Genomic DNA, 13,159 nt, shown 5'->3' on the forward strand with positions numbered 1-13,159 from the left:
AATTTATTCTGTAAAAAATAAGAGCATATCTTCTGTTGCTGGCAGACGTTGCATGAAATTCTTGAGTTCTGCGCTCCCTTGTTAGAATTAACATTGGACGAAAATGATTCAATGAATCTCTTTCAACCTACCTTAGACACTTTGTAGGCCTCTTTTTTTACACAGATTCTAAACTTATCACTTCATAACAAAAGATAACTACATATCGGACTAGAACTGTACGGCAATATCAAGTCGTTCTAATTTCATTAGTTCCAACATCGACGCTCTCTTTTACGCTAATAAGTGTACTCAAGATCCTCCCCCCCCCTCGAGATCGCCAAATTCTGATATAACGAATTCCACAATTGTCATCTTATTCATCCATCCAAATATTCATCTCAGATTTATGGTGGATGATCATCAAAGACGTCAGTAACGCCGTTGGCTTGCCGACATCCTGGATATTTATTGGAATTGTTACTTGATTGCTCCTCTCCTCTATTCTCGGTTCTGACATTTTTTCGATATATAGCTTATTTACTGCTTGCGTAAGAGCAGTTTAAAAGTAATATAAGATAGGAAAAGAGAAGAAAATTGGAATTTTATGATATAGAGACCTAAAATAAAATAAGGTGAGATATATTGTATGCTAACTGTTCAACCATTTTGTTGAATGTTTCCATCTAAAGTGTATATTTTGAGTCATAGCTCCCTTTTTTTTCTTCTTATTGGTCGAAACCGTCTTAACGCCATTGTTATGGGAAGTTGCAATATTTTTCAAAACAGCAAAATCAAATTTAGGAGAAGAGATTCTTCGGTTGGTCGGTTTCTCTCTCTCTCACCCTTTTTTTTCAAATTACAACTTTTTTATGAAGACCAAATTATATTTGGTACAATTGGTAGCAAAAACAAAAAAAATATGAACATAATTATTTAATAATTAATAAAACTATAAATAATTTTTTTTTATTCTTGTTATCTTGCTTCTCAGGAAACTTCATCTAGTTTTTTGTTGCAGTTTCTGTATTATTAAATGACGTGTTATATTTTGCATAATTGCTTGGAAACTATCCCAAAATTTGCTTCACATTTTAGAAAACTCTCCTCTCTATGTGCAAGGTTTATGCTAATGAATGTATGGTTTCCAGAATTTAATAGAAATATGTATGTATTTTTCCCATTTATATATTTGCATTTTAAAACTAGTGATTACAATGGTTTCGTGCAGCGAATCGATAAATACAAAAATAATACTGTACAATCAGATGGTATCAACAATTTGTAGAAACAGAATACTTTTGCAAAAGTTCTGGACCCTTTTCAAGTTTCTGCTTGTGATTGCGATTGGATTATTAGCAACTGCGCCAATTTTAACGGTTTCAGGCAAAATCGCTTGCGCCCTCATTAAATACTACCATTTTTGACATATCCACTTTGCTTATTCGAAGTAGTATTATTATTAACATGACTACTTTACAGTGTCACATTGTCTTTCATTGTCTTATGAAATTTTGTTGATATTTTTTAATTGTGATTATTCAAAACCACCCCTTATAAGTAGCTTATGTTTCACAGATTTTTTTGGCTAGGCCATTTGGTGAAAGCAATTCGATGCATGCAAGAATACTAGGACTTCATATACTCATATATATGTTATTTCTATTATTATTGTGACTGCGAAATGTTCGATTCTTCAATTTATATTCCGTTATTTTGATCGTAAGAATAAAAGAAGGCTCATTTTTACATGTTTTTATTTATCCAAAACCTATAATTGTTTTTTAAAAAATCACAAAAACTAGTTATGAAAAAACACTCCTACTCTCAACTTGCAGATTGAACAGCAGAACTTTATAATTTTAAAAATATCTTTAAAAGTTGTTGCCCTTGATTTCGAGATTTTTATTGTATTCTACATCTATTGGCTTCTTTATGTTAAATTAATTGTTGCTCCTTAGCATCAGCTAATTTTGAACTGTTAGGAAATGTAAATATGTTATGACAAGATGGAAATATTAGCATGTTTGATTTTTTGTTTTTTTAATTAAATTTAATTTAAATACTTCCATTTTAACTGTAAGTATTTATTGTACATAGTTGACGAATAGTGTAATACTTCTTAATCTATAATTGTGTATGTTATGCTTATTTGCTTAGCCAAATGTAGGCGACTGCTTATTGGAGCTTTTGTGCATGTATTATATTTAATTTGTGTTGTTATTAATTGATAAGATAAGAAGCTATTTAATAAATTCAATTACAAACAAATAAGAAGCTATAACGAACTGAAAAGTAAATAAATCCATTACGGCTATTTTCGCCGTATTATTTGTTTTTGTGTATAAAGCCTACGCTTTACTTTGGCTTCTTTATTTCTTTGTATGTGATTTAATATTAAAGAAGCTATATATTCAGTAAAAGAAAATATAGCTTTTTTCTAACAGGACCTCTAACTGGCTTGTGAATGTATGCGCAATGAGAAATAGCGGTAATTTTTCATTATTGCTTCTTACAGTCACAAACTAGTCAGACTACTTTGTTGGGACAAAACATATTAAAAATATGAACCTTAAAAGTGTCATAATCAGTGAAAGAGTTAAGGCTATCAAGTTTACTGAAAACGTACTGAAAGTTAAAAGTATATCACAATTGGAAGGGATTTTAAAAGTTAATCAGTGAAATGTGCTGCTGTTACTTTCTTTTGTTGTGATAAAAAAAAGAAAACTGGTTACCCTTGTACACGACCTATTCATTTAAAAACTTACTAGTATTGCTTGTAACTATTTCTGGAAATTATATTAAGGAGGGTTTGTGTAGTGTAGGTAGGTAGATAGGGTTGGGAACTCTCTATAATGCCAATTCTGTTTATTCTAAAAGGTTACTATAATGTTATAGAGTGATAAAAAACAAAACAAAAAAAAATCCGTAGAATAGTTACATTGATGAGTTATGTAGAGTAAGAGAAATTCGTGAGTATGAATTTTCTTGTAATTTTGTTTATCTTTTCTGATTATTTCACGATTTACTTATTCTTATTTGCTCATAAAACCAATAAGAGAAAGTAAAAAATTGCTTATTTATTCAATCGGAAATATCAAGCTTTTATCATTATAATTGAAAAGTTATTCAAAAAGGGAAAATTTTTATAATTATATATTTTTAAATATTAGTCATCAAAAACTTGATTAAGGCACTATATTTGAAATTTTTTCTAAAATTATTATAAATGTTAATACGATAACAGTTTGTATATTGATTATAATAAAATGTAATGAAATCTATTTATTACAGGTGCACATAATGTTGCTGTGGGCGATGTTTCCGGTAGAAAAGCCTTACGTGAAAAATTGAAATGTAAAAGTTTCAGATGGTATTTAGAAAACATTTATCCTGAATCACAAATGCCTTTGGATTATTATTATTTGGGGGAGGTGAGTTAAATTTATTTCACCTAAAGTTTTAATTGTTGAAAATGTTCTATAATTGATTTTAAGTATTATTATATTCTTATTTTAGGTAAGAAATGTAGAAAGTCAAAATTGTTTAGATACATTAGGTAGGAAAAACAACGACATTCTGGGTATGAGTTATTGCCATGGTTTGGGAGGAAATCAGGTATATTGTTTATTTAATTATTTGCGTCGAAGTCACATTTCAATAATTAACTTGCAGTGATATTATTTTTTTTGTTTTCATACCTGTAGGTATTCGCCTATACAAAAAGGCAGCAGATAATGTCAGACGATAATTGTTTGGATGCTGCAAGTATGGATGGACCAGTAAAGTTAGTACGCTGTCATGGTATGGGTGGTAATCAAGCTTGGGTATATAATAGGGAGGTTAGTACTTTTCAATAATAATTGATTTTGCGCAAACTGAAAATAACTATAAGCATTATTTTTGGGACTTAATAATTCTTAAAAATGAAATAACTGTTGGCCGTTTTAGGGTAAGCAAAAATTAAAAAAGACACAAATGTCTTCTTAATTTTTCCTTTGCTATTTATTTATTAATTTTTGTTTACATTAAAACGGCCGACAGTCAATTAATTTTCAAGAAGAGTGCAGCCTAAAGAACATCAAGCCTCATATGTCTTAATATTTGTCGCAGTTTGAAGTTATGAAGTTTACCTAAGTAATTTTAGACGTGAAAATCAATCATAATACAATATATTTATATCCATTGATAATATTGAATACATATATAACAAGAAAATACAATAATTACCTCAGTAATGCGTTCTAATATATAAAAAAAAACTAAAATAAACTAAAAAAGAATAAAGTTAATTTACTAATAATTTGCACAAGTCGTTTATCTGATATCACTTAAACGATTAAAATGTGTAATAAATATAAAATAAATAAAAATTTTAAAATTAATAATTGAATAACATAATTTGAGCGTTCTTTGAATGTGTTTCTGAATAGTTAGGACTAACTTAGAATCCCAGCTGGCTTTAGCTAGTGTCCTGTAGCTACTTGACTGCCAGAGTAGATCCATAATAATGATGTATCTCCTTTCTATAGATGTACTTTTAAAGCCTCGCCAGTGCCTCGCACGATTGTCGTACTGCATATTGCGCGAAATATTTTAACCCCTTTTGGAAGTAAATCTCTACGAATTTTTCTAGCTTCTCCTTCCACTATATTATTTTGCACTATGCTCGCCTTTTCCTTTATCAATAGGATGCGAAGAAGAGGAAGACAGTTTTAAGTGTTGTGGAATAAAAGAGAAGCAGGAATAAATTTTCTACAATAGAATCTATGTTTAGGGATAAACAGAATAAAATTGGGGAGTAAACACTTCGCCCAGAAATGGGGCTAATTTCAATACGAAAAGAATTGACCCATTGTAAAGGGACGGTAATGTTGATTTAGTCTTCGTCCTTCAGGTATTTAGAACTATCATCATTTACACTGACTTTCAGCAAATTTATTGACTTCTTCAGGAGGTTTTAAGATGTTTTTTATTCAATATTTCTTTGAACTATAACACAACTGTTTTATGAAAAAAGCTATTCAATTGATTAATTAATTAATTGCTAAATTGGTTTAATGGGCGAATATTCGCTCCTGCAAGGATTACAAACTAAATTTTACTTAGGTATATTTTTCCTTTCTCACGGTGACGCGAGAGTAAAGTCAGAGCTCAAATGGTCTGTTAAATGTTTTGGTACCCACTGAGCTTCAGAACTTACAATGACAAATTTTCTTGTGTCTTCCTCTTACAAAACTTGTATACATGTTGTAATATCTGTGTAGATTTGAGTGGAGTTTTATGTAGCGAGATTGGGCTATTTCATATTTAACGTAAAAAAAATAATTTTAGTAAATTAGTGTGTCCTTATCATAAGGACATGTAAAGGGATGTAAAAAAAACTATGGCTATGTCATGGAAACGGCCGTATGTTTTACATGAATACGTTTACGTAACAGGTTATATTTTTTTATATAAAATATTTTTATTTATGTATTTCGGATGAAATCAAGAAAACAAATCGACGATCGAACACAATCTATGCCTATACAGTCCGTTGTCAATGTAGAAGCGATTTCATCATCCACTTGTATAATTTCAACCACCCCAGCTGCAGATGTCAGTACGCCGTCGTTGATCCGCTCGGCCGCATTCATTCTTTTACGTTCCCGGCACAGCTTGACTCGGTCATATGATGTTTTATTATTACCATTCGATTGTTCTTGAGAAGCCCTCTCCAACCGTATACGATTTCTGTATTTGGTTTTGGCTTTCGACGGGATAGGCCGACATTATATATTTTTGATAATATTTTTGTATTCTAACACTGTCATTATATTCACTGTCACTATTTTACACTAATGTTTTATATACAATCGATAGATTCTGACGACAGCTGACGATTAAAACTTAAAACGAACAACGTAGCTTCTCCAAGTCAAAAGTTATACTAATTGCAAATCTCGATACGCAGCAAAATGATCTCAAAATGGCGGCGCTTCCCCCTCCACCACGCCCGATGTGTCACAGTCCTCGCTTATCTTAATGAATTCTTTGATCCTTTAGCTATCCAGTGGTCTAATTTAATTTTGGATGTAGACGATAGATTCGAAACTATAATGCCAAACTGTATCCCCCAATTTTGTTATCATTAGGTTTTTTAGATTGCCTCCATATGATAGCAAATTTAAAGACTTGTTCACGCCAAAATGGATCTGCCAAGGGATGTAAAACGTGCCTTCCGCAGAGGAACAAGAAGCATTCATATCTGCAATAGGCTCCTTTACTTTCAATCTGTAAATGACTATTTTCAGCAAACATTAGGACATTAACTTTAAAGTTAACTTCTTTTAACGATTTGCTTATCCCCTTCTAACGTTTTTTTTTTTTTTAATTTTCATTCATCCAGTAATTTATATTTAATTGAACGAAAAAATTTAAATGTCGCACTTTATTAGTGTATTAATACTAATAAAAGACCATCTGTGGAGACATTTAATTTTTTAACACAATTGATACTGAAAATGATGAAATTATTTATTTTGCTAGGAAGGCACTATAAAGCATATAAATACAGACCAGTGCCTACAAAAACCTGATCCCAGAGATATTTCACAACCACTTCTAAGAAGATGCGATGGAAGTCGCAGTCAGCAGTGGATGATGAACAGCAAATTTAAATGGCAAGCTTCCAGTTAGCTGTGAAGTGAGAACTTAGGTAAATAAAATCAAATAAAAAATGAAAAACATATCTTATTTTTTTTTTTTTTAGTTTTAAACTTAAATTAATGAAATCTAAAAGCAATAATTAAACGAATGTAGTCATACATTTTATCCAGACAAAAGTAATTGTTTATTTTTTTTAATATTCTGTTACTTTAAACTGGGTGTAATAATTTATAAAATAGAAAAAAGATAAGTCGAGAACAAAATTATTCAGAAGAACAGCATAGGAGGCTGTGATTCTTTATTTTATTCATTATTATTATTGTTATTATTTCTATTACCATTATTGTTGTTGTTATTATTATCTAAACAGATTTAAAGAAAATAATTCCATTTTTAATGTTGGCTTTTGGCTTAATAAGTTGACTGTTCTATAGAATGGGTTGCTTTCTTTTTCTCTTTATTAAAAATTCTTTATAGTAATGATAATTTTTTACTGGCTCTTATTTTAAGGGTAAAATTCTGCTGGCATTTTGCCTTCAACAATTAAATCAAATAAAAAATATTAAATTGCACTTGTGTAACAATTTATACAATATAATAGATATATTGGAGAACGTTGCCTTATTTTTTATATTGTTGAATAAATATTTGCTCTCTTTTTTTATGTATAAAAAAAAATATATATAGTTATTAAAAAACGTGAAATTTCAAGAATTATTACAGTAAGTAATAATGGTTATGTAAATAATATATTTTCAAAAAAAAAAAGATTAAAGAAAATACTTGTAGCATATCATTCCCTGCGCTCCCTCATTTCAAAACAAGGTAGTCGTACATATTTAAAACGTCATTTTGTCAATTCTTTTTTGATGATTTCGTAATTTCTAAGAGTAGTAATTAATAATTTATATATATTTTATAATAAATATACAATTATTTAGGCGAGTACTTAATTATTTAATGACTTTGAAAAAGCATTTTCTTCTAATAAAAAACAAAATCTGTCTTTCATATAAGCACTTTTGAAAAGCGATTCTGTTTCATGTAGATAATATGTTAAGTACTTATTTTTTATACTTCGTTTAAATGTTTAAAAATAGGATTTTGAAGTGACAATCTTTATCTTTCCTGTATTTTAATCTCTAATTTATTTTCATTGAGAAAACAATCTCTAATCATATCATTCATTGTACGGTGGTGGTCCATTTTTGTTTTGTTTTTTGTCTCAATGTTTTATTCTCATAAAAAAAAAGATCAGTAAGAAGATATATACCTATATATTTTTAAGAAAACAATTTGATATTAGGTGTTTAGGCTGCATCATGCGGCTTCGTTAGCCATCGAGTTTTTATTAGAGAATTTTTAACTTCAAGGTGAGAGTGAAACTAAGGACTTTTAACGTACAGTTGCTTTAGCTAACTATTTCCAACAGAATATCAAATCTGTTACGTTTTGAACTTAATTTATGTCTAAACAGATTTATATTTTAAGGATCTGGTCTTTCTGAAATTTTTTCTTTATTTCTTAAACCTGTCACTTCTCAAATAATGTCAAAGTTGAGGGTTTTCCTACATTACATAAGACAGTTTTAATATAGTAATGATATAGAAATAGCCATTGAGCAAAAATGATATATTTGTAGCTCTTTAAACAGGTACCGAACTAAAAGCAAAAGGAACTCTCAATTTTAGAAATAAAATATTCTCACGTTAGGTGAGATTAAATCTGAAAGCAAGCGTCAATTCTTTATTAATCATCATCGAAACTTCGTTAGAAGACGTTTGAAGGAATGGAGGTAATGTGGAACTGTGATGGACAACATGTTTGAGGGCATGTCCTTAGATGACTTTGAAACGGTATACGTGAGATGTCGTCTTGGATTTGTGCTTACCGGTAGAGTTTTGTAAAATCGGATCCGACTTAAATTGTGGAAATTTAAAACAAAAACAAAAAATATCAATGAGACAGAAACCATATAACTTTGTAAAAACAAAAAACAAATAGCTCTCAACAAGAAGATTTTGATTTCTCTAAAGTTTATTGATATTTTTGTAATTTCTAAGAGCAAACGATTTTTGGATTCAGTATACTCCTTATTTAATTGTTTGGTTAAAAAAAACAAAATATCCTGATTAAATTCCTTCTCTGTTTATAGCGTATACCATTTTAAGCAGCTGGTAAACTAGTAAATTGATCTAGGTTTTCCGATTTATATAGATTTATCTTAAACTGTTAGAAGTACATTCTTCTAGGTGAAGTTCTAAAGAATTCAGTCTCTGGCTTTTATTTTTTCCTTTTTGCCAAGGTGTTCAATCAAGAATGTTAGTAATAAGGTAATTACAAAAATGTACAAACGCATCTACCAAGAAAATCTAGGTTGGTTCAGTTCATGCATTTTTTCGGTGAAACCCTACCTTAAACGTTATGTCTGGTTAATTAGCATTCGTTTCGTTAGCCTTGTTTAATAATTTGCATTATTTCGTACAACTAGTTTTGGGAAATTTTCCTATTCAAAAGGTACCAATGTATATATAAACTTCCAATCTTAAACATAATCTGTTCTGACGAACGATTGTTCATCGTTTTTGGTGACTCATACATCCAAAGAGGAGAAAGAAGATTGCCAGTAGGTCATTATTTTTTATCAAAATTTCGACCTAGGGACTAGGTCTTCCGGACTTATGCTATTGACAATATTTTTTTATAGTGTTGGATTTGTCTTCTATCTTGTCTGTTTAGAGTACATAAACAATAGTATTCACCAATAATAAAATAATATAATAAAAAATAATGACTGAAATAGGCAATATTCTTTCTCCCTTTAAAAAATTATGAATCGTAACTAAGAAAAACTTCGTTTTCAGCTAATCTGGCTTTTTAAAATGAAAACATATGTATAATGGCCAATTTGATTCCAAGCTTTCTAATTTAAAATAAATTTCACATTTGTAACAAAAACTGTGAAGGAAAATTATATTTACAGAAAATTCTTTTTTAATTATTTGTAAAATTCCCTGTTGTAAATCACTCTAGTTTCGTTCTTAAGGCAATAGTTTTTTAGTCACTGTTTTAGTAAAACTAACTTTAATTTTTTTTTTTTTTTTCTAACGCATCATGTTGTTTTGAATCTTTTTCAAACGTTTGCTCATTCCAATATTAATTGTTAAGAACTAAAATTTAAGGGATTATTTATGGTTAATGTGCCAAAATTGTGTTTGAATTATTTTTATTTAAAAAAAAAAAAAAGCCACCATTCGGCGTTCTTCCTGAGTTATTGATGATTGCATCGCGGTCATCTATGTTCCTTCTATTGATATTCATACAATCAGATATTTATATATATTTATTATATGTGTATTTTTTTCTTTAAAAGAAAATATCATTAATATTATATAATTTTTTTTTGTTATTAGTGCACTTTTTTATGTTCATTTTTTTAAAATCATAAAATTTGGTGCATTTATATTTGAGTGCAATAAACTATTTTAGCAAAATTTTTCCAATTGTAATATTTTTTAAATTATTATTTGAAAACTGATGTTAAGAAATTATTTTATAGAAAAATGAATAAAATATTGAACTAGATTTATGACCATAAAAAGAAATTAAGTTTTTTGAAACCGTTTTTAACTAATGTAACATTCCTCTATTCAAATGTACATACATATCTTCTAAAAAAATAAATTGTTACTTTTTCAAATTTAATCGCAAGTGTAATACTTTTCATAATGTGGGAACTACTCCTTATTGGCATTTTCTCTAACTTTACTTATGCTATTAATTTTATAACACCATTTTACGAAGCCCCAGGATATTTATCACTCTTTATCACACCCAGAATAATTTCTCTCTTTAGTAGTATACTAACTACTATCAAGTAGTTGGTGGTTCCATTTTACTCAGCTAAGCTGATTTATCACGATTATTGGCTTTAGAATTAAGAGAAGCCGTATTTACACGGCACTAACGATAAAAAGACAGTTTATTTTACCAAATAAGTCAAATGAGTAATTTAACTTAACGTCAATTTTGTTTTTTTCTTAATAACCTTCCGTTCTTGACTGATCAACAGCTTTGAAAAAAAAAAGTGCATACTTTATCAAGTCCAATTATATGGTCTTCTTATTGTGTGAATTGTCGATTTATTTACTCACAAGACAAAAAGGTTTAATTCCAATTAATTTCATTACTTTCGAAAATGTTAGGCCGAAATAAAAATTTCGCCGATTTTCAGGACATAATATTGGTAGAGAATTAAAAATAAATAAATACAAAACCATGGCTCCAACGATACACGAAAAGTCGCCAAAAGAAATTGAAAAGAGCATTAAACTTGAAGCATAATCGCTTGTTTTTATTTTTTGAATGGAATAACAAGTAACCAACGACTTGTAACGCCTTCAAGAAGTTCGCTTCTGATGGAGTTCCAATCTTCTACTACTTTCACCACAATCGATTTCTCATAGAAGTAGATCCGTAGGAAATGTGATAGTTGTCTACTGAAGCCAATGTAAAGGGCATCATTTGGAACATGAAAGTTATTTCGAAGACCTTCAAGTTCTTAAAGGCGATGGGGGAATATAGTTCATAATCTCGAACTCATTTTTAGCAATGTTGATTATAATAAATTGTACAATACAAACTTCATTTTTTATTTGAGCAGGGAGAAAACATCTTTTTTCATCCGTCACTGAATAACGGCAGAATACCTTCTTCCGTCTTATTCGGATCCTCTGATACATTTTGTTTCCTTAGTATTTTTGTTTGGCTTATGAGTATGGAGGTACAAGAGAGCGTTCTCTTTATTAACAAAATACAGTTATTTCAACGTGGGAATTAGTGCTTTAAATAATGGAAAAAATACTTCAAAAAATGGTGTAACATTTTTATTTAAAAAAGTTTATTACAATAGAATTTAAAGGTCCTTGACTTCTCTGAGTCGGCGAACTGCAGACCTTACAGAAGTTGCTGCTGTAGTGGAAACTACCCAGGCGCCTCCAGCAACTGTTCTCTTACATCTTCTACACGACCAAATGCCAACACAAGTTCTTTTCATAGCCGTCTATAATAAAGAAAAATGTAAATACATCGAGAAATTAATAAAAAACGGGGAGTTAATTAAATAAATTAATCCGGTGATATAACTGATCTTTTAAAATTGGTGCCTTCAAACAGTTTAACATTCTACAAAGAGATCCTTCTGAGGCGAACACTCACTATACAATTTTACATACTATCTCAAAATTTTAAAAGATCAAGGTTGCCTTCACGTAACTCCATTCGTCATCTTAAGTGCAAACTCCTATGTTTAGTGTTTTTTATAATGAGACAAGGGGAGGAAAAAAACAACAGATATAAACAAAAGAAACGGGGATGATGTTTTGATATTTGAAAACAGAATGTAGAATTTAAAAGTGCAAAATCTAACCGTCAAATAGTTCGTAAGTAAAATCAATCTGGAGGTAACACAAAGCAAATACAAAAAGAACAAGTGAATTGCATAGGCGATTGGATCATTCGAGAATTTTTTCTTTTTGTTCCCGGAGCCCTTTTTGCTAGCTTGGAAAGAAGTATGAAACGTTAAACATAAAGATCTCACATGTAGGTTACTGATTCGAAAGGATATTCTTAGCTTGTAAATTTATGGACGAAACTCCTCTCTGTTATCCATATTTTTCTGGACATTTAGCCTAACAGGTCATCATCAGCTACGTAAAAAAAAAAATATATAAAATATTCTCAACTAAATTCTATGCTTATTCTATTTAAAAATATAGCCTAGATAGTAGAGTAAAAGACTAGTGAACTAAGAAAGCAAACACAAACAAAAAAATATGGGCAAGTTAGTATTATAGTATTTTTGGTCTAGAATAAGCACTTCTATAGGATAATAATTGCAATGATAAACTGTTGAACATAATGGCCTTATAAAGCGAAAAGGTCCACTAAAAACAATCGAAAAAAAGAAGTTGCATCTACTTAGCACGCAAAGAGCTTGACTTCAACCAATTTCCTAAAAATCTACACTTATACGGTTTTCTAAGAACAATATATCTGTGCACACACAATTTTGACTACTCAAAGAGTACTATAGTCTCATTATCAAAATATTTTACATTTAAACTCACCTTTCCACAGAAGGAACATGGATATTTTCCGTGTTGGGTTATTTCCATTTTTTTAACCATTTTACGTAAAGAAGCACCATATCGGGTACCATATTTCCCTGTAATTCCAACCTTTTTGGTGTGCTTTGCCTAAAAATAGTCACATTTAAGAGAAAATAAGTCACTAATCATAATTGTATTGTGGATGAATGCCGATAAAAAATTTCTCTCACCATTTTTCTTACGCTACGTTACCTCGATGTTCCGTCAATTGTAGAAGGTTATTATAGTTTACCCCACGAAACCTACTAAAGTTGTTCATTGTCACAACCCTCTTAATTATCGACAATTAAAAAAAAAATATATAAAATATTTGTGTGTGTGTGTGAAACGTTCAAGAAAAATGTACTAAATTTTATATA

General features: G+C 29.7%; 2 protein-coding genes across 4 annotated transcripts in view; one reads left to right on the forward strand and one right to left on the reverse strand.

The window, feature by feature from the left end:
- The window catches only part of LOC141457719 (polypeptide N-acetylgalactosaminyltransferase 5-like), a 32,605-nt gene extending 22,270 nt beyond the window's left edge, over window positions 1-10,335 (forward strand). For 2 of the 3 annotated variants that reach the window (XM_074134944.1, XM_074134942.1), the window contains exons 7-10: window positions 3,274-3,413; window positions 3,499-3,597; window positions 3,687-3,821; window positions 6,511-10,335. In XM_074134944.1, the coding sequence (XP_073991045.1) occupies window positions 3,274-3,413; window positions 3,499-3,597; window positions 3,687-3,821; window positions 6,511-6,660 (524 nt within the window). In that variant the 3' untranslated portion in view covers window positions 6,661-10,335. The remainder of the gene's footprint in view (window positions 1-3,273; window positions 3,414-3,498; window positions 3,598-3,686; window positions 3,822-6,510) is intronic. The other variant, XM_074134943.1, reaches the window with a different exon arrangement.
- A 1,166-nt stretch (window positions 10,336-11,501) lies between these two features.
- RpL37A (ribosomal protein L37A) lies at window positions 11,502-13,115 on the reverse strand. Its single transcript, XM_074134964.1, has 3 exons — window positions 12,971-13,115; window positions 12,759-12,887; window positions 11,502-11,692 (listed from the first exon to the last, which is right to left on the reverse strand). The coding sequence occupies exons 1-3, from the start codon at window positions 12,971-12,973 to the stop codon at window positions 11,546-11,548; spliced, it is 279 nt and encodes a 92-aa protein (XP_073991065.1). The 5' UTR covers window positions 12,974-13,115; the 3' UTR covers window positions 11,502-11,545.
- Between the last annotated feature and the right edge of the window lie 44 nt (window positions 13,116-13,159).

The sequence above is a fragment of the Rhodnius prolixus genome, unplaced genomic scaffold (genome assembly GCF_049639745.1).
Source record: "Rhodnius prolixus isolate KJV_2025 unplaced genomic scaffold, Rpr scaffold_5, whole genome shotgun sequence".
NCBI classification, from domain to species: Eukaryota; Metazoa; Arthropoda; class Insecta; order Hemiptera; family Reduviidae; genus Rhodnius; species Rhodnius prolixus.

Bases quoted from the DNA above. Each gene is read 5' to 3' on its own strand.
- RpL37A (XM_074134964.1), bottom strand. The intron at 11,693-12,758 runs GTGAGTTTAAAT...TCTTTATTATAG, and splicing joins CATGTTCCTTCTGTGGAAAG to ACGGCTATGAAAAGAACTTG.